Genomic DNA, 17,854 nt, shown 5'->3' with positions numbered 1-17,854 from the left:
ATGTCAGAGAAGCCATGTTGGATCGGTCCAATGGCCCATCCAATCCAACACTCTGTCAGGCAGTGGCCAAAATCCAGGTGCCATCAGGAGGTCCACCAGTAGGGGCCAGAACTCCAGAAGCCCTCCTACTGTTGCCTCCCAAGCACCAAGAATACAGAGCATCACTGCCCCAGACAGTGTGTTTTATCTGTAAGAACACAAGAGAAGCCATGTTGGATCAGGTCAGTGGTCCATCCAGTCCAACACTCTGTGTCACAGAAGAACATAAGAGAAGCCATGTTGGATCAGGCCAATGGCCCATCCAGTCCAACACTCTGTGTCACAGAAGAACATAAGAGAAGCCATGCTGGATCAGGCCAATGGCCCATTCAGTCCAACACTCTCTGTGTCACATAAGAACATAAGAGAAGCCATGTTGGATCAGGCCAATGGCCCCTCCAGTCCAACACTCTGTGTCACATAAGAACATAAGAGAAGCCATGTTGGATCAGGCCAATGGCCCATCCAGTCCAGCACTCTGTGTCACATAAGAGAAGCCATGTTGGATCAGGCCAATGGCCCATCCAGTACAACACTCTGTCACACAGTGGCCAAACCCAGGGGCCATCAAGAGATCCACCAGCAGGGCCCAGAATTCCAGAAGCCCTCCTACTCTTGTCCCCCAAACACCCAGAAGATGACAGAGCATCACTGCCACAGATAAAAGAACATAAGAGAAGCCATGTTGGATCAGGCCAATGGCTCTTCCAGTCCAGCACTCAGTGCCACACAGTGGCCAAAATCCAGGGGTCGTCAGGAGGTCCACCAGCAGGGCCAGGACTTCAGAAGCCCTCCCACTGCGGCCCCTCAAGTGGCAAGATTACAGAGCATCTCTGCCCCTGTCAAAGTGTTCCATCTAGACCTTGTGGCGAATAGCTGCTGATGGACCTCTGCTCCAGATGTTTATCCAGCCCCCTACTTGAAGCCGTCTGTGCTTGTCACTTCAAGTGACAGATTTCAAACTTGTATGATGGAATGTTTCTAGGTACAAACAAAAATCTATTTGGGATAAAGATTAGGCAAAAGGACTTATTTCAGATACACTCATTTTCTTGGTGCAAGGCATGCTTTGGGGTGAAGGAAAGCTCACTTCTCTAAAGCCCCTACTTACAGTCTGCAATTAACAATCCAGTTCAGAGGTCTCCCATGGCCACCATGACATCTGCTGATATCTTTCCTGGTGCCCACCAAGTATTTTTAGGAAGTGGGTGGAGCCAGGTAGGGCTTTTGCCCAGCAAGACTTCTGATTGGCCACTGGAGAGTTGATTGGCAGTGCACATTTTTAAAAAGCATCTGCCCCCACAGCACAAGGATCGGTACCATGTGATTGAAGATAAAAAAACAGTGGCAATCATTTTGTGGCTGGCTCTGTCTCCTGAAGCACACTTTTTGTGGCTGCCTCCACTTCCTGTGGCAGCCATTTTGTAACAGTTGTGCGCTTATCATGCTGCATGTGAAAATTCCACAGATGCCTGGAGGCTCAAAAGGTGGGGAACTGCCCTGACCCAGTTAGCCCATGGCAAGCCCAATTCTGTCAGATCTCAGAAGCTCAGCAGTGGGATTCTAGCAGGAGCTCCTTTGCATATTAGGCTGCACACCCCTGATGTAGCCAATCCTCCAAGAGCTTACATTAGGTCCTGTACAAAGAGCCCTGTAAACTCCTGGAGGATTGGCTACATCAGGGATGTGTGGCCTAATCAGGAATGGAATTCTAGCAGGAGCTCCTTTGCATATTAGGCCAAACACCCCCGATGTACCCAATCCTCCAAGAGCTTGCAAGGCTCTTTTTTGTAAGTTCTTGGAGGATTGGCTACATCAGGGTGTGTGTGGCCTAATATGCAAAGGAGCTCCTGCTAGAATTCCACCCCTGCACACACTCACACATATAAATACAAAAATACCCCCCAAAAAGGTGGGGACCCTACATCTAGATGATGCAGGAAAGATTTGGATTGGGGCTCCAGCACTGGGTCAGGGAGGGAGTTTAATTTTGTGCCGTGGTTCCCTTCCACCTATTACTCTGGGCCCCCATCCACCAGTAAATTCAGCTGTACAACAAGCTCACTTCCACAGAAGAATGATATTCCTTTAGAGCAGGGGTGGCCAACGGTAGCTCTCCGGATGTTTTTTTGCCTACAACTCCCATCAGCCCCAGCTAGCATGGCCTCCTGTTGCCCTCAGGACTTCCGTCTGCACAGGGGCTGAGAGGAGTGAACATCCTGGCAGTCTGTGCTTGTTTCCCTCAGATGTCCCAAGTCCATGGCTTGGCCTGAGATGGCCCTAGGCCTCTGAGTTGAGGAATTCCTGGAGATTTGGAGGTGGAGCTTAAGGATCGTAGGGTTTGGGGAGGACAGAGACCTCAGCATGGCACAGTGCCCTCAAGTCCACCCTCCAAAGCAGCCATTTCCTCTGGAGGAACTGATCTCTAATCTGGAGATCACTCACATTAGCAGGAAAGGCTGAGACGCTTGGGAACGTTCAGTCTGGAGAAGAGGAGTTCGAGGGGGGACACGATGGCTCTCTTGAGCTATTTTAAGGGCTGTCCCTTAGAGGCGATAGTGGCCCCGTGGCGCAGAGCGGTAAACCAGCAGTACTGCAGTGCTGTGGCCTGAACTCTCTGCTCATGACCTGAGTTCGTTTCCAGCGGAAGCTGGATTCAGGTAGTCGGCCCAAGGTTGACTCAGCCTTTCATCCTTCCGAGGTCGGTAAAATGAGGACCCAGCTTGCTGGGGGGAAAGTGTAGATAACTGGGGAAGGCAATGGCAAACCACAACGTAAAAAGTCTACCGTGAAAACGTTGTGAAAGCAACGTCACCCCAGAGTCGGAAACGACTGGTGCTTGCGCAGGGGACCTTTCCTTTTCCTTTCCCTTAGAGGAGGGCAGGGAGCCATTCTTGTTGGCAGCAGAGGGCAGGGCTCACAATCATGGGGTTAAATTAAGAGCAGGAAGGTACCGGCTGGCTATGAGGAAGAGCTTTTTTGCAGGAAGAGTTGTTCAACAGTGGAATCAGCTATCTGAGATGGTGGTGAGCGCCCCCTCACTGGTCATTAGGGTTGCCAATCCCCAGGTGGGGGCAGGGGATCCCCCGGTTTGGAGGCTCTCCCTCCGCTTCAGGGTCATCAGAAAGCAGGGTGGGGGGAGGGAAATGTCTGCTGGGAACTCTATTATTCCCTATGGAGACTGATTCCCATTGGGTAGAATGGAGAACTGATCTGTAGGGCTCGAGGGGGGAGGGGGCTGCTTTTTGTGGTGGAGGCACCAAAGTTTCAGCATAGCACTTGGTGCCTCTTCTCAAAACACCCTCAGTTTCAAAATGATTGTTTATTTATTTATTTACATTAGACTTTTGTCTAGGCTTCCCTAGACCCCCCGATTTGGAGCCTCCTCCCCCGCTCACCAAAAATCCGGAAAGCGGGGGGGGGGAGAATGGTGGCCCTTCCCACACAGCCCCGATCCCAGCAGCTTCTCCTTGCCCCTTCCCTTCCCACCCAGCCCCAATGCTTCTCCCCCGTCCCTTTCCTTCCCACCCCGGGTCACAGCAGCTTCTCCTTGCCCTTCCCTTCCAACCCAGCCCTGATCGCAGCAGCCTTTCTTCCATTTTCCCAGGCTGCTTCCCACCCCCAGTCAGCTGGCTGGCGGTGGGGGGGGGGAGCCCCGCCCTGCCCGCAAAGGACAATGTGCCTTTGCACCTCCGGAGGCTTGACTTGAAAGGCTTCAATTTGGGATGGTGTGCCTGTGTTGCTGTGAAGAAGCTGGCAGCAACTGGTGAGTAGAAAGGCCAATCCCCTGCTTCAGACTTGCCAGAAATGGGGTGGGGGGGGGGGAGAGCGGGAAACGTCTTCATTATTCCCTATGTGGAGATCGATTCTCATAGGGTATAATGGGGAATTGTTCTGGAGGTTTCAGGGGCTCTGGGGGAGCTGTTTTTTGAGGTAGAGGCACCAAATTTTCAATATAGTATCTAGTGCCTCTCCCCAAAGTACTCCCCAAGTTTCAAAACGATTGGACCAGGGGGTCCAATTCTGTGAGCCCCAAAAGAAGGTGCCCCTATCCTTCATTATTTTTTATGGAAGGAAGACATTTAAAAAGGTGTGCTGTCCCTTTAAATGTGATGGCCAGAACTCTCTTGGAGTTCAATTAGGCTTGCACACCCTTGTTCCTGGCTCCGCCCCCGATGTCTCCTGGCTCCGCCCCCAAAGTCTCCTGGCTCCACCCCCAAAGTCTCCTGGCTCCACCCCCAAAGTCTCCTGGCTCCACCCCCAAAGTCCCCAGATATTTCTTGAATTGGACTTGGCAACTCTACCTTGTATCCCGCCCTCTCCGCAAGCGAATTCGGGGCGGCTCCCAACAGTCGTTTACACGATTTAAAACAATAAGTCAATAAAATCTATAAAACATCAATACAATTAAAATTTAAAAACTATTCCACGGTGCTGTGCCATTACTATGTTGGCGGTTCTGCTTTTCAGGCGGTTGGTCACCGGGAACTCTAGCTGATGTCCGGTGGCAGCTCTCTCTCAGTTTAAACATCGAAGGCCTGTCGAAACAATTCGGTCTTACAGGCCCCGCGGAATGTAGGAAGGTCCCGCAGGGCCCTTATGGCCTCCGGGAGAGCGTTCCATAACTCTGGTGCTGCCACCGAGAAGGCCCTGGCTCATGTCGCAACCTGGCCTCCTTTGGTCCAGGGTTGGACAGCAGATTTTTTGTCCCTGAACGCAGTGCTCTCTGGGGGATATATGGGGAAAGGCGGTCCCGCAGATAAACAGGTCCCTGACCATAAAGGGCTTTAAAGGTCAATACCAATACCAACGGATTCGGAACACAATAGGTAGCCAGTGCAGCTCTTTCAGCACTGGCTGAATGTGCTCCCATCGAGGGAGCCTCGTTAACAGCCGTGCCGCAGCGTTCTGCACGAACTGTAGTTTCCGAGTCAGCGTCAAGGGTAGCCCCATGTAGAGAGCGTTACAGTGATCTATTCTTGAGGTGACCGTAGCATGGATTATCGTCGCTAAGTCGTTGCACTCCAGGAAAGGGGCCAGCTGCCGCACCCGCCGAAGATGAAAAAAGGCGGATCTAATAGTGGCTGCTACCTTGGCCTCCATCGTAAGGGAGGACTCAAGGAGCACGCTCAAGCTCTTGACCTTAGGGGCCGGTATCAATGGCACCCCGTCTAGAGCCAGCAGCTGGACCCGAGGTTCCAATTCTGTGAGCCCCAAAAGAAAACACCCCCATCCTTCATCATTTCCGATGGAGGGAAGGCATTTTAAAAGCTGTACAGTCCCTTTAAGTGTGATGGCCAGAACTCCCTTTGGAGTTCAATCATGCTTGTCACAACCTTGCTCCTAGCTCCACCCCCAAAGTCTCCTGGCTCCACCCCCAAAGTCCCCAGATATTTCTTGAATTGGACTTGGCAACCCTATCCTCCTCACTGGTCATCTTTAAGCAGCAACTGGATAAACACCTGTCAGGGATGCTCTAAGAAGAAGAAGAAGAAGATATTGGATTTATATCCCGCCCTCCACTCCGAAGAGTCTCAGAGCGGCTCACAATCTCCTTTACCTTCCTCCTTTACCTTTACCTAAGCTGATCCTGCATTGAGCAGGAGGTTGGACTAGACGGCCTGCGTGGCCCTTCCCACGCTGCGATTCTGTGAGATCTCCAGGCCTCAAATGGAAGTTGGCAACTCTCAATAGCTATCTGCCTTCCGGATGGGGGAGCCTCTGTCATTTCTCCTCTTCAAGGTTGGTGTGGACTGCCCGCAAGGGCCCAAGCAAAGAGCTCTCTCTTCTGACTCGGCAGCCCCGGATGTATTAATAGCCGTGCTTGGAGCCTGGCAGGTCACACTCTCCGTCCCCAGGTGAAGGGAAGGGGAATAACTTGGCAGCGGTGCTGTTTGGCGTGACATAACTCCCTCCCGGCCACTCCATGCCTCGCTCTGGGGCCAGAGGCCAGGATCCTGTCTTGGCACAACGAAACCAGCCTGAAGGCTTGGATTAGCTGTTCCGTCCCTTCCTGTCCTCCCCGCCTCGCCCACATGTGGACAGGAACATGTGTGTGCCTTGCTGCCAAGGCCCCGGGTGGGCTGCAGCCCGCGTCTGTGACTGTCCTTGAGGCCATAGCTGAGGTCTATCCTGAGGTGGCTTTCTGAGAGAGCGTTTAGGGACCTATGGACTGCGGTAGGAGACTGGACAGATCTACAGAGGTTATTTTGCAGTTTGTTGTTTAGCACGATCTGTTCTCTTCTTGATAGCTTTTATGCTTATTCCGGCAGGGATCCTTAGGCACTAGCATCTATTTCTCTGTAGTGTAGGAAGTGTCCATCATTGTTTAAAACAGGTCTGTTTGCTAATAAAATTGGGTTGCCAGCCTCCAGGCGGGGCCTAGAGACACCCCCCTTTTACAACCGATCTCCAGCTGGCAGAGATCAGCAACCCTTGGCTGCCTTGGAGGGTAGACTCTAGGGCCTTGTACCCTGCTGAGGCCCCTCCCCTCCACAAACTCCACCCTCTCCCGGATCCACCCCCAAAGTCTCCAGGTGTTTTCCAACATAGAACTGGCAACCCTACTTGCCAGCCTCCAGGCGCTGCCTGGAGATCTCCTGGAATTACAGCTCCAGTCTAGAGAGATCGGTTCACCTGGAGAAACTGGCTGCGTTGCATGCTCAAATCTACAAGAATTTCCCCAACCAAGAGTTGGAATTCCTACTAAAAAAAAAACCCAGTCAGCACCCTCTTAAGACAATTGTTGCAGTCCTCATTTTTCATCCCTCCATTCAGGGCTTTTTTTGCAGGAGCTCATTTGCATATTAGGCTACAGCGGGAGCTCATTTGCATATTAGGCCACACCTCCTTGGTGCCAAGCCAGCTGGAACACCCACACAGCTGTGCCTTTCTCCCCAAGTGGAGACATCAGGCGGCTTAGATCATTCCCTCTCTTTCATTTAATCTTCAAAAGGACCCTATAAGATACATTTGGCGGTGGTCACCTCACCAAAGTTATCTAGCCAGCTTCCATTGCGGTGGTCAGTGTTATGTATTGTGTTGTAATGGGGTCTTGTTGCCTGAGACAGGCACTCCTTGCAAACCAGGATCCTGAAGCCTGGAAGAACTGGCCAATCAGGATGCCAGGCATGTAACAACTTGTAACAAAGAGATGCAAACGAAGGATTCTGGAGTGAGCCAATAGGAGTAACTGTTGCCTGCTAGGGGGGCGTGGTTAACCATGGCCAGTGTGTATATAAAGAGTGAAGTGGCTGTGCTGTTTGTGACAGTTTCTTGTTGCAATCAAGTGTTCTTGGTTGAGTCAGAGCTGGCTGAACTCACTTTACAATAGTCAGGATTCAACGACAAAAAAGTCCTATGTGAACCAATGGTGACATCAGGGGGTGTGGCCTAATATGCAAATAAGTTCCTGTTGGGATTTTTCTTCCCCAAAAGTCCTGGCTTCAGGTATCGGGTTGCTCGTGAGATCGCCACAGCAGCATAAGGAAGTGGTGGGATATCTCCACATGCACCTTCTTTCCTCATCTTTCCTGAGGGGAAAATCCAGTCCTGCACTTAACTCAGTATATGAACAGACATGGTGGCCAGACCTGACGCTGCTCTCTTAGAGTGAAGAGAAGAGATAACGTTCTGGAATGTAGTGGTCTGAACACCCATTCGATCCCCTCAGGAGCATTTCCTTTCAGAGTACAGAATATGTATTCGAGATCCTTGCACCACCCTTGAAACAGTACATCTGCCTTCCCCCCCTGATTTAGGCTGAGGTGAATTAGCCTAGATCCCAGTTTGACTTGGATGGCCTTGCGGAAAAATGGGTTTAAGCAAGGGTCATGTGCTTCAAAGGCTGCTATCATCAGGAGAGGAGTCATGGCTCAGTGGCAAAGCGTCTGCTTGGGATGCAGAAGGTCCCCGGTTCAATCCCCGGTATCTCCTGTTGAAAGGACCAGGTAAGAGGTAGTGTGAAAAAGACCCCTGAGACCCTGGAGAGCTGCTGCCAGTCAGAGTAGACAATACCGACTGTCATGGACTAGTGGTCTGAATCGGTAAAAGGCGGCTTCAGGTTTTCCTGTGATCATCAGACACATAATCCTGTGTAGCCTAAAACACAGGGAAGAGGGGTCTACCCTTTCTTCCACAGCCTTATAAGACGGACCTGGTGTTACTGCGATGGATTTTTGGAGCTCTTCTGCCTTAGGAAAGGAAAAGGGCCAACTACACATTACACACAAATGCTGGCACTGAAGCTCCAACACCTGTATTTGTAACATATGGAGCAGAGATCCATCAGTGGCTATTAGCCACAGAGAATTGATGGAACTCTCTGTCTGGGGCAAGTGATGCTCTGTATTCATGGTGCTTCTGTGGGGGGAGGGAAACAGTGTGAGGGTTTCTAGTGTCCTGGCCCCACTGACAGACCTCCTGATGGCACCTGGTTTTTTGGCCACTGTGTGACACAGAGTGTTAGACTGGATGTGCCATTAGCCTGATCCAACATGGCTTCTCTTATGTTCTTATGTTCGAGAGCCAGTTTGGTGTAGTGGTTAAGTGTGCAGACTCTTACCTGAGGAACCAGGTTTGATTCCCCACTCCTCCACTTGCAGCTGCTGGAATGGCCTTGGGTCAGCCATAGCTCTCACAGAGCTGTCCTTGAAAGGGCAGCTTCTGTGAAAGCTCTCTCAACCCCACTTAAGTCACAGGGTGTCTGTTGTGAGGGAGGAAGGTAAAGGAGATTGTGATCACTCTGAGATTCAGAGTATAGGGTGGGATATAAATCCAATACCATCTTCTTCTTGTGTAAAGCTATAGTAGGTTGGGTGGCTGAGAGATTTTGAAGGATGAAGGAAACGCGTCCCCCTTTTCTTGTCCGCACTAAACTGCTTTTTCCTCTATGGAGTTCCCCTCACATGTTTTCAAAGAGCAAATGAGGAGCTCTTATTTTTCTGATGAAGGATTTTGTTTAACTTGAACACTTGAATGCTCCTTTATTGACAGAAGTTGAATCAACTCTGCCATCTATTTGGATTAACTTTTTTTGTTACCTCCAAAGAGAAATGTGAAATATCTAGTGTACGAAGTGGCACAAAAGTTAGTGGTCAAATCATCTGTGGTTAACTGTGGAGCAGCCCTCTCTCCCATAAGCCTGATGAAGATATCTGTGCTGCCCTGAACGCGTCTATCGATTGAATTTGAAGCTTGAGGTTAGCAGTGATGGAAGTTGTCAGACCGCTCGTGCAGAATGACTGTGAAGTCCTTGACGTGAAGAGGAGTGCGTTGTGGTTAGGGTTGCCAATCCCCAGGTGGGGCCAGGGGATCCCCCGGTTTGGAGACCCTTCCCCCGCTTCAGGGTCGTCAGAAAGGGGGGGGGGAGGGAAATGTCTGCTGGGAACTCTATTATTCCCTATGGAGATTTATTCCCATAGAAAATCATGGATAATTGATCTGCGGGTATCTGGGGCTCTGGGGGGGGGGCTGCTTTTTGGAGTAGAGGCACCAAATTTTCAGTATAGCATCTAGTGCCTCTCCCCAAAATACCCCCCAAGTTTCAAAAAGATTGGACAAGGGGGTCCAATTCTATGAGCCCCAAATGAAGGTGCCCCTGTCCTTCATTATTTTCTATGGAAGGAAGGAATTGAAAAGGTGTGCTGTCCCTTTAAATGTGATGGCCAGAACTCCTTTTGGAGTTCAATTATGCTTGTCACAGCCTTGATCTTGGCTCCACCCCAAATGTCTCCTGGCTCCACCCCCAAAGTCTCCTGGCTCCACCCCCAAAGTCCCCAGATATTTCTTGAATTGGACTTGGCAACCCTAGTTGCCCTATATGGCCTGGGACCTGCCTACCTGAAGGACCGTCTCTCCCCACATGTTCCCCAGAGAGTACTGAGGTCGGGAACACAAAATCTCCTCACTATCCCCGGGCCAAAAGAAGCCCGCTTGAAATCCACCAGAGAAAGGGCTTTCTCTGTTATGGCCCCCACATGGTGGAATCAGCTGCCGGAGGAGGTGAGGGCCCTGCGGGACCTTGTTCAGTTCCGCAGGGTCTGTAAGACGACCCTCTTCTGGCTAGCTTACACCTAGCTAAGATGAGAACTCAATGTGGCTCGCTAGACTTTCGTTTTACATGTATATATCCGGAATGTTTACTGGTTTTTAAGGTTTTAACAGTTTTAAATGTTTAAGTGTTTATATATTTAAATATTGTCTATTTTTATGTTTGACAAATTGTTGGAAGCCGCCCTGAGCCACTAGTGGGAAGGGCGGGATACAAATCGTAAATAAATAAATAATAAATAGTTGTGGTTTGTCAGATTTTATTAAATCTATAAGAATACTATAAACAAAAAAAGACAAGTGTTTCAATCTGGAACATCTTTAAAGAGAAAAAAAGAAAACACGATAAACGTTGAACTGTGCGGCGGGTTATCCACAGTGCTAATCTCTACCTTAGTTGGCGAACGGCCTTTTTCTGTGGTCGCTTGTCACATCACGGGAGATGAGGCAGCACCTACACCGAAAGGGCTGCTTCAGCCTGCCCGAATCAAGCCCAAACCCTTTCCTTCTTTTGCCTCTAAAGCCCTTTTCATTCCCCCTGGGACCTTGACCTCCCCAAGGTGACCCTGTTGCTCGTTCCATGGTAAGCATTCACTCCTTGGGGCATTTAGGATATCCCTTGGAGTCCCCTTTTCCTAGGCCAGAGCTGCCCTAGACGAGCAAGGAACAAGGGAAAAGGACTCAACTCCTAGATCTCACTCTACCGTCCTGCTTTCACACCTCAAGCGTCCAATGCCAATGTTTCAGGCATATCTCGTGGACCGCCACTATCCCTTTCTGTTGCTTACCAAAGAACATCGCCCCCCTCCTCTTTCCAGCTCAGTCACTTGCCAGTATCCACCAAACCCCTCTCCCCCTTCCAAAACCGGGACCCAGGAGTTCTAGCTCTCTCTTGCCAAAGTCTCCTTCCTTGGACTGAAATGAGTTTCATGCTCTGTGATTTCAGGAAGTTCTCTTAACTGCCTGGGCCTTGGGTGCCCTTTCGCTTGCTCTTTCAACCAATGGGCTTCCTCTCCGTTCCAGGGGAAGAAATCGCTCCCCAAAGGAATACACACCGAGGTGCAACGATAGAAGCGCTGGTGAGGGGAAGCGCACGACACTGTACATCTAATTACGTCTACATACAGAGAGGGACAGAATCGCGGTCGATGCCCCCAACCCAGTGTTCTCAGTCTGAGTCAGCAACATGGATTGTTGGTTCATGCTACCAAGAGTGTTCTACAGGTGTCTGGCCCCTTCCAGACAGGCCTCATGCAGCGCAGTGAGGGGCCGAGGCGCCCAAGCCAGTCCCCAAAGGGAAAGCAGAGAAGTGGGGGGGTCCCACCGCTTCAGCCCCTCTGGGCCTCTTGAGACATGGAGCGGGACAGCGAGCGGGGCAGGCCCGCTTTCCGGAAATCGGGGCGGCTGGGCTGGATGACGGGCGGCAGCTCCTTGGTGATCTCGCCCAGGGGTATCTTGTCGAAACAAACGCCCGTGGGGGGCAAGGACTCCACCGACTCGGAAGGGGTGGGCGTCGGCTCCTGTTCAGCCTTGCCGCTCAGCTTGGCGGGGGAGAAGATGGGGAGAGGCAGGGCCCGCTGGTAGGGCAGGTGGTAGGAGGCCAGGGGTTCCCCCAAAAGCCCGAGGCGGAGGATGCCCCATGGAGACCGCTGCACCACGACCCGGGCCTCCTGTTGCTGGTGGTAGGTTTCCTTGCGCCGTCTGTCCACCTTGGACCACAACCAGCTGCAGAGAGGGAAGCCAAGACAGAAGTCACGAGAGCGTCCCTGCTGGAATTGCCACTATTACAATTTTTTTTAAAATTTTATTTAGTTAGTTACAGGGCTTTTTTTGAGCAGGAACGCACAGGAACCCAGTTCCGGCTGGCTTGGTGTCAAGGGTGTGTGGCCTAATATGCAAATGAGTTCCTGCTGGGCTTTCTCTACAAAAAGCCCTGCGCAAAACAATGGTGATATAAGGGGGTGTGACCTGATATGCAAATGAGTTCCTGCTGGGCTTTCTCTACAAAAAGCCCTGTGCGAAACAATGGTGATATAAGGGGGTGTGACCTGATATGCAAATGAGTTCCTGCTGGGCTTTCTCTACAAAAAGCCCCCGTGAAACAATGGTGATATAAGGGGGTGTGACCTGATATGCAAATGAGTTCCTGCTGGGCTTTCTCTACAAAAAGCCCTGCGCAAAACAATGACGATATAAGGGGGTGTGACCTGATATGCAAATGAGTTCCTGCTGGGCTTTCTCTACAAAAAGCCCTGTGCGAAACAATGGTGATATAAGGGGGTGTGACCTAATACGCAAATGAGTTCCTGCTGGGCTTTCTCTACAAAAAGCCCCCGTGAAACAATGGTGATATAAGAAGAAGAAGATGAAGATATTGGATTTCTATCCCGCCCTCCACTCCGAAGAGTCTCAGAGTGGCTCACAATCTCCTTTACCTTCCTCCCCCACAACAGACACCCTGTGAGGTGGGTGGGGCTGGAGAGGGCTCTCACAGCAGCTGCCCTTTCAAGGACAACCTCTGCCAGAGCTATGGCTGACCCAAGGCCGTGCTAGCAGGTGCAAGTGGAGGAGTGGGGAATCAAACCCGGTTCTCCCAGATAAGAGTCCGCACACTTAACCACTACACCAAACTGGCTATAAGGGGGTGTGACCTGATATGCAAATGAGTTCGTGCTGGGCTTTCTCTACAAAAAGCCCCGCGCGAAACAATGGTGATATAAGGGGGTGTGACCTAATACGCAAATGAGTTCCTGCTGGGCTTTTTCTACAAAAAAAATCTCTGGTTAGTTAGTTAGTTTATATTCTGCCCTTTCCCGGAAACGGGCTCAGGGCGGACAACAACATGATAAAACAACAATTAAAACTTACAATTAAAATCAGAGCGGTAGAAAACAGTACAATAAAACTATAAGCAAGCAAGCTATAGATGACCAAGATCAGTTCCCCTGGAGAAAATGGCTGCTTGGAAGGGTGGAACTTTATGGCATTATACTCTACTGAAGCCCCTCCCCTCCCCAAATCCCGCCCTCCCCAGGCTCCACCCCCAAATCTCCAGGTATTTCTGAACCTGGACTTGAACGCTATTGGCTGCAGTGTACCCCCTCAGCCTGTTATGGCTCAGAGGTGGTCGTTTTCTACCAGAAAACCAGCCTGCTGGAATAGTTTCCCCGAAGAAGTGCAGAGGGCTGGTTTCAAAGGCTTTGCAAAGCCTTTCTGTTTAAAAGCATAATTTGTGGAGGCTGCTGGTGGAGATGCCACCCTCCAGGTGGGACCTGGGAATCCCCCAGAATTACAGACTCCAGACTATAGAGATCAGCTCCCTGGAGAAAGTGGATGTTTTGGCGGGAGGACTTTGTGGTCCTGTACCCCCACTGAGGTCCCTGTTTAGGGATGCCAGCCTCCAGTTAGGACCTGGGGCTATCCCAGAATTACAGATCATCTCCAGACTGCAGAGATCAGCTCTCTTGGAGAAAGTAGATGCGTTGGAGGGGGGACTTTGTGGCCTTGTACCCCACTGAGGTCCCTATCCTCCCCAGGCTCCATACCCCAAATCTCCAGGAGTCTCCCAGCCTGGATCCAGTAATTCTACCCCCTCCGTTTCCCACTGGTGGCCATGGGACCTGCCAATCTAGCTACTGAAGAAGAAGATACTGGATTTATATCCCGCCCTATACTCCAAATCTCAGAGCGGTCACAATCTCCTTTGCCTTCCTCCACCACAACAGACACCCTGTGAGGTGGGTGGGGCTGAGAGAGCTCTCACAGCAGCTGCCCTTTCAAGGACAACTCTGTGAGAAGCTATGACTGACCCAAGGCCATTCCAGCGGCTGCAAGTGGCGGAGTGGGGAATCGAACCCGGTTCTCCCAGATAAGAGTCTGAGCACTTAACCACTACACCAAACTGGCTCTCCCCACCCCACTCCCGCATTTGGCAGTGAATCGCGAATTGGATACATGGTTTGTGTTTGAATTTTTATGACTCTTGTTTTCTGTGCTGATCACTGTTTTGTAAGCTGCCTTAAGCCTCCTTAGATGATGGGAAAGGGGAATGTATAAACGTGGTAATTATAAATGAATACTGGATTAGTGAATCCAGACTCATTGTCCGGCTGTCTCTGTAGAATTAGATACATTCGTGAAATACTTGGCCTGCCAGTGACAACTAGCCACGGCCACCTATCAATAGAACTTCCATGTTCCGCGGCAGTATACATTAGATCGGGGTGTCAAACTCATTTGTTATGAGAGCCAGATCTGACATAAATGAGACCTTGTTGGGCCAAGCTGTGTCAGGCTGGACCGTGTGTGTACCTATTTAAGATTAAGTACCAGAGCTATAAACTTTATTAAGGACATAGACAAACACAGTTAAAGATTTTTTTTTTTTTAAAAAAACCTCTTAAAATAAAACATGCTTAAAACATTTGCACTCATTGGTCTTAAGAGTGCTTTTTTTGTATCTCTCCCACGGGATCCAGGGCAAAGGAAACTCTGGCTCTTTCTTTCCTTCCCCAGGGGACCAGGAGGGGGAGAAGCCTCAACCAATAGAAGGGAGAGAGGCTTGGCTCAGTAGCTCTGCTGTGTGATTGAGAAAGCCTGGCAAAGCAAGCTATCCCTCCTCCCGCTTCCTCCCCAAGGAAGGAGCCTCAGCCAATGGAGAAAATAGAGGCTTTGCTCTGTAGCTCTGTGTGATTGAGCAAGCCTTGCAAAGCATGCTGTTATGCAGAAGGAAGCAAGAGAGAGGGAGAAGGAAGCAGACGACAGCCTGTTGCTCAGAGGCCTGATAGGAGCCCTCTGAAGGCTTGATTTGGCCCCCGGGCCGCATGTTTGACACCCCTGCATTAGATGTTGCCACGGCACCAGGGACAGCTCTTTCCATCACCCCCGGCTTAACAGTTTCCTGGAAACACCATTCTGGCCACTGCTGGAGTTGGGAATTCTGTAAAGTAATCAGTTTGATTCTGAATCACGGTTTTAGACAACCTTGACTGAAAAGATCACCTTGAAAGGTAGTAACTTCACTCCTGCTAAACTGGAAGAATCCACTGAATGTCGTTCATTCTTTCCCACCTCCTTTCCATCCTCAGAGACTGGTTCAAGGTATTTTGTCACCCCAAGTAAGGTCTAACCATCCTCCCCCGAGGAACCACTATGTAGGTCTAATCTGGCAGTGGTGCAGGTTCAGGAGGGGATGCTAGTAGGCAGGGGATGGAGGGGGATTCCAGATCCAGGCTGGGAAACTCCTGGAGATTTGGGGACGGAGCCTGGAGAGGACAGGGATCTCACTGGGGTGCAATGCCATAGAGTCCACCCTCCGAAGCGTCCATTTTCTCCAGGGGAACTAATCCCTGCAGTCTGGAGAGGGGCTGTAATTCCAGGAGATCTCCAGGTCCCACATGGAGATCGGCATCCCCAGCAGACCCATAACGGTTTTAATCATTGCATATCTATTTTATTATTGAATGTGTAATGTTAATACTCATTAATTTCATTGTTTGTGGGATTTTATGTTGTGAGCCGCCCTGAGCCCGCTTCGGCGGGGAGGGCGGGATATAAATCAAATCAAATAAACATGCCTTAACTACGACGGCCTGGCTTAACTCGCAGAGTCCCAGCCGTAGCATTGGACCCGTCGCCTCCCAGAAAGCCTGGCCCAGCAGATCAAAGCATGACATCTTTGACCAAGCCTGTGCCAATCCTAGCTTGACCCAAGCCTCAAACTTACCCTTCCTCAGGCCTGGTGCTGAGTGACAGGTCTTTCCATTCCGCCGAAAAGGATTCCTTCCGCGCCGTATCCCTCTCGGATACCTGGCAACCCAATTCGGCCGCGGTCAGGTTTCCAGAGCTGCGGAGAACCACGCTCTTGCTGTGCATCGCGACGATGGGTTCTGCTGGAGCTGGGAAGGCTGCCTCTAGTCTCAGTTCCACCTGGTCTCCTGTCTCTTCTGCGGGCGATTTATATAGTTTTCCAAGCGCCGTCTTTGAAAGGCTTGGTGTCTGCCAGCTATATCAGTCTTGCCGAGTCACTGGTGGAGTATTCTGATATCGGACACCTCTCCTGCATGCATCCCCCTCCCCCCGGCTATGTTTGTTACTGGAAACTAAATCTGTGACGTGACCATATTTTTATCCCCTCTGAGCTTCATCCTTCTTGGAAAGAGCCGGAGGCCGTCCACAGGTAATTTAATGACATCCGTACTGAAGATCAGAAGGATGGTTATCACCCCAAAGGTGTAATCTTTCTTCATAACTAGATGTTAGAACAGCAAAACCTATCTCATGGGACCAGGACTTTTTTTTGTAGCCAATCCACCAAGAGCTTACAAGGCTTTTAGTACAGGGCCTACTGTAAGCTCTTGGAGAATTGGCAACATCAAGGGGTGTGGCCTAATATGCAAAGGAGTCCTTGCTACAAAAAAAAGTTCTGCATAGGACTGAGTTATCGATGCTGGGTTGTTATTGCCAACTCTGGGTGGGGCAATACCTGGAGATTTTTTTTGGGGGGGGAGCCTTAGGAGGACAGGGTTTGGGGGGGACTTAAGTGGGGGATAATGTCATAGAGTCCACTTTCCTAAGTGGTTGTTTTCTCCGTGTAAACTGATCTCTGTCGCCTGGAGATCAGTTGTAATCCAGGAGATCTCCAACTGCCTCCCGTTAGAGCCATTTTGAGCACATTGCCTTTTTGGAAATCCTTGTGGAGACTTCATATGTCCCATTTGAAATGCTGTACAAGAATTTCAACAAGCAGTTTGTACGAATATCATCCCTTGCCTGAAGAAAGGCAGCTTTGAAACAGGTGCGCCTAAGCCAACTACGAATGAGAATTAAGAACTGTAACTTTTTGTGGAAGTTAGAATCAGCCCAAGCCTCATCACAGCATCCCTCTGATCGCACGGTGGGGGCTGGAGCGGGCGATGAGGCTTGGTTCTACCACTTCAGCAGGACCCGGGCTGATTCTAAGTTATTTCAATAGCATGCTGAAGGAGGCTTACCCCCCTCTCACTTCCAGAAGTGAGGGAGGGGGTGAAACTCCTCCTCCTCCAGCCTGCTCTTCAAACGCAGTAGAATCAGCCCGGTTCCTGCCGAAGCAGGTAGGGATGACTCCTCCAAGCCTCCTTGCGAGGGTGGGGGAGGGGGGCGAAACAACAACAACAACAACAACAACAACAATAATAATAATAATAATATAATTTTTTATTTATACCCCGCCCTCCCCGCCAAGGCAGGCTCAGGGCGGCTTACAAGGCACGATATAGACCATGTTATAACAATAAAACAAGATAGTACAATTAATAAAACTGGATTTTTTAAAATTTTTATTTATTTTATTTGCTTTATATCCCGCCCTACCCCACCGAAGCGGGCTCAGGGCGGCTCACAGCATAAAAGTTCTAACAATAAAATTCAGAATTAAAATACAATAGCATTAAAATACAGAAATACAACAGCAATTTACATAATTAAAACATTCATGACAATACATCAATCCAACGGTTTGCTATCTATAGACTTCCTTCAGTATTTCGGTGCCGGTCAGTTATAAGCCAACCGGAAGGGTCTTGCAGGCCCTGCGGAACTGTCCAATATCCCGCAGAGCCCTGACCTCTTCCGGTAACTGGTTCCACCAGCAAGGGGCTGTGATTCAATTAAATACAATACATAGATTAAACATTGAATAAATAATCTAAAAACAGTATAGCTTAATGGTGCTACAGTCCCAGTTTGTACAAGATGGCTTGGTGTTACTACTAGGTTTCATCTTAAA

General features: G+C 50.1%; 1 protein-coding gene across 1 annotated transcript; it reads right to left on the bottom strand.

The window, feature by feature from the left end:
- Window positions 1–11,367: 11,367 nt before the first annotated feature.
- On the bottom strand, window positions 11,368–16,002 carry TCAP (titin-cap). The gene is made up of 2 exons (XM_060255772.1): window positions 15,815–16,002; window positions 11,368–11,814 (listed from the first exon to the last, which is right to left on the bottom strand). The coding sequence occupies exons 1-2, from the start codon at window positions 15,961–15,963 to the stop codon at window positions 11,418–11,420; spliced, it is 546 nt and encodes a 181-aa protein (XP_060111755.1). The 5' UTR covers window positions 15,964–16,002; the 3' UTR covers window positions 11,368–11,417.
- Between the last annotated feature and the right edge of the window lie 1,852 nt (window positions 16,003–17,854).

The sequence above is a fragment of the Heteronotia binoei genome, chromosome 15 (genome assembly GCF_032191835.1).
Source record: "Heteronotia binoei isolate CCM8104 ecotype False Entrance Well chromosome 15, APGP_CSIRO_Hbin_v1, whole genome shotgun sequence".
NCBI classification, from domain to species: Eukaryota; Metazoa; Chordata; class Lepidosauria; order Squamata; family Gekkonidae; genus Heteronotia; species Heteronotia binoei.
Note: the sequence above shows the minus strand (reverse complement) of the source record. Positions and strands in the feature narration are given on the sequence as shown.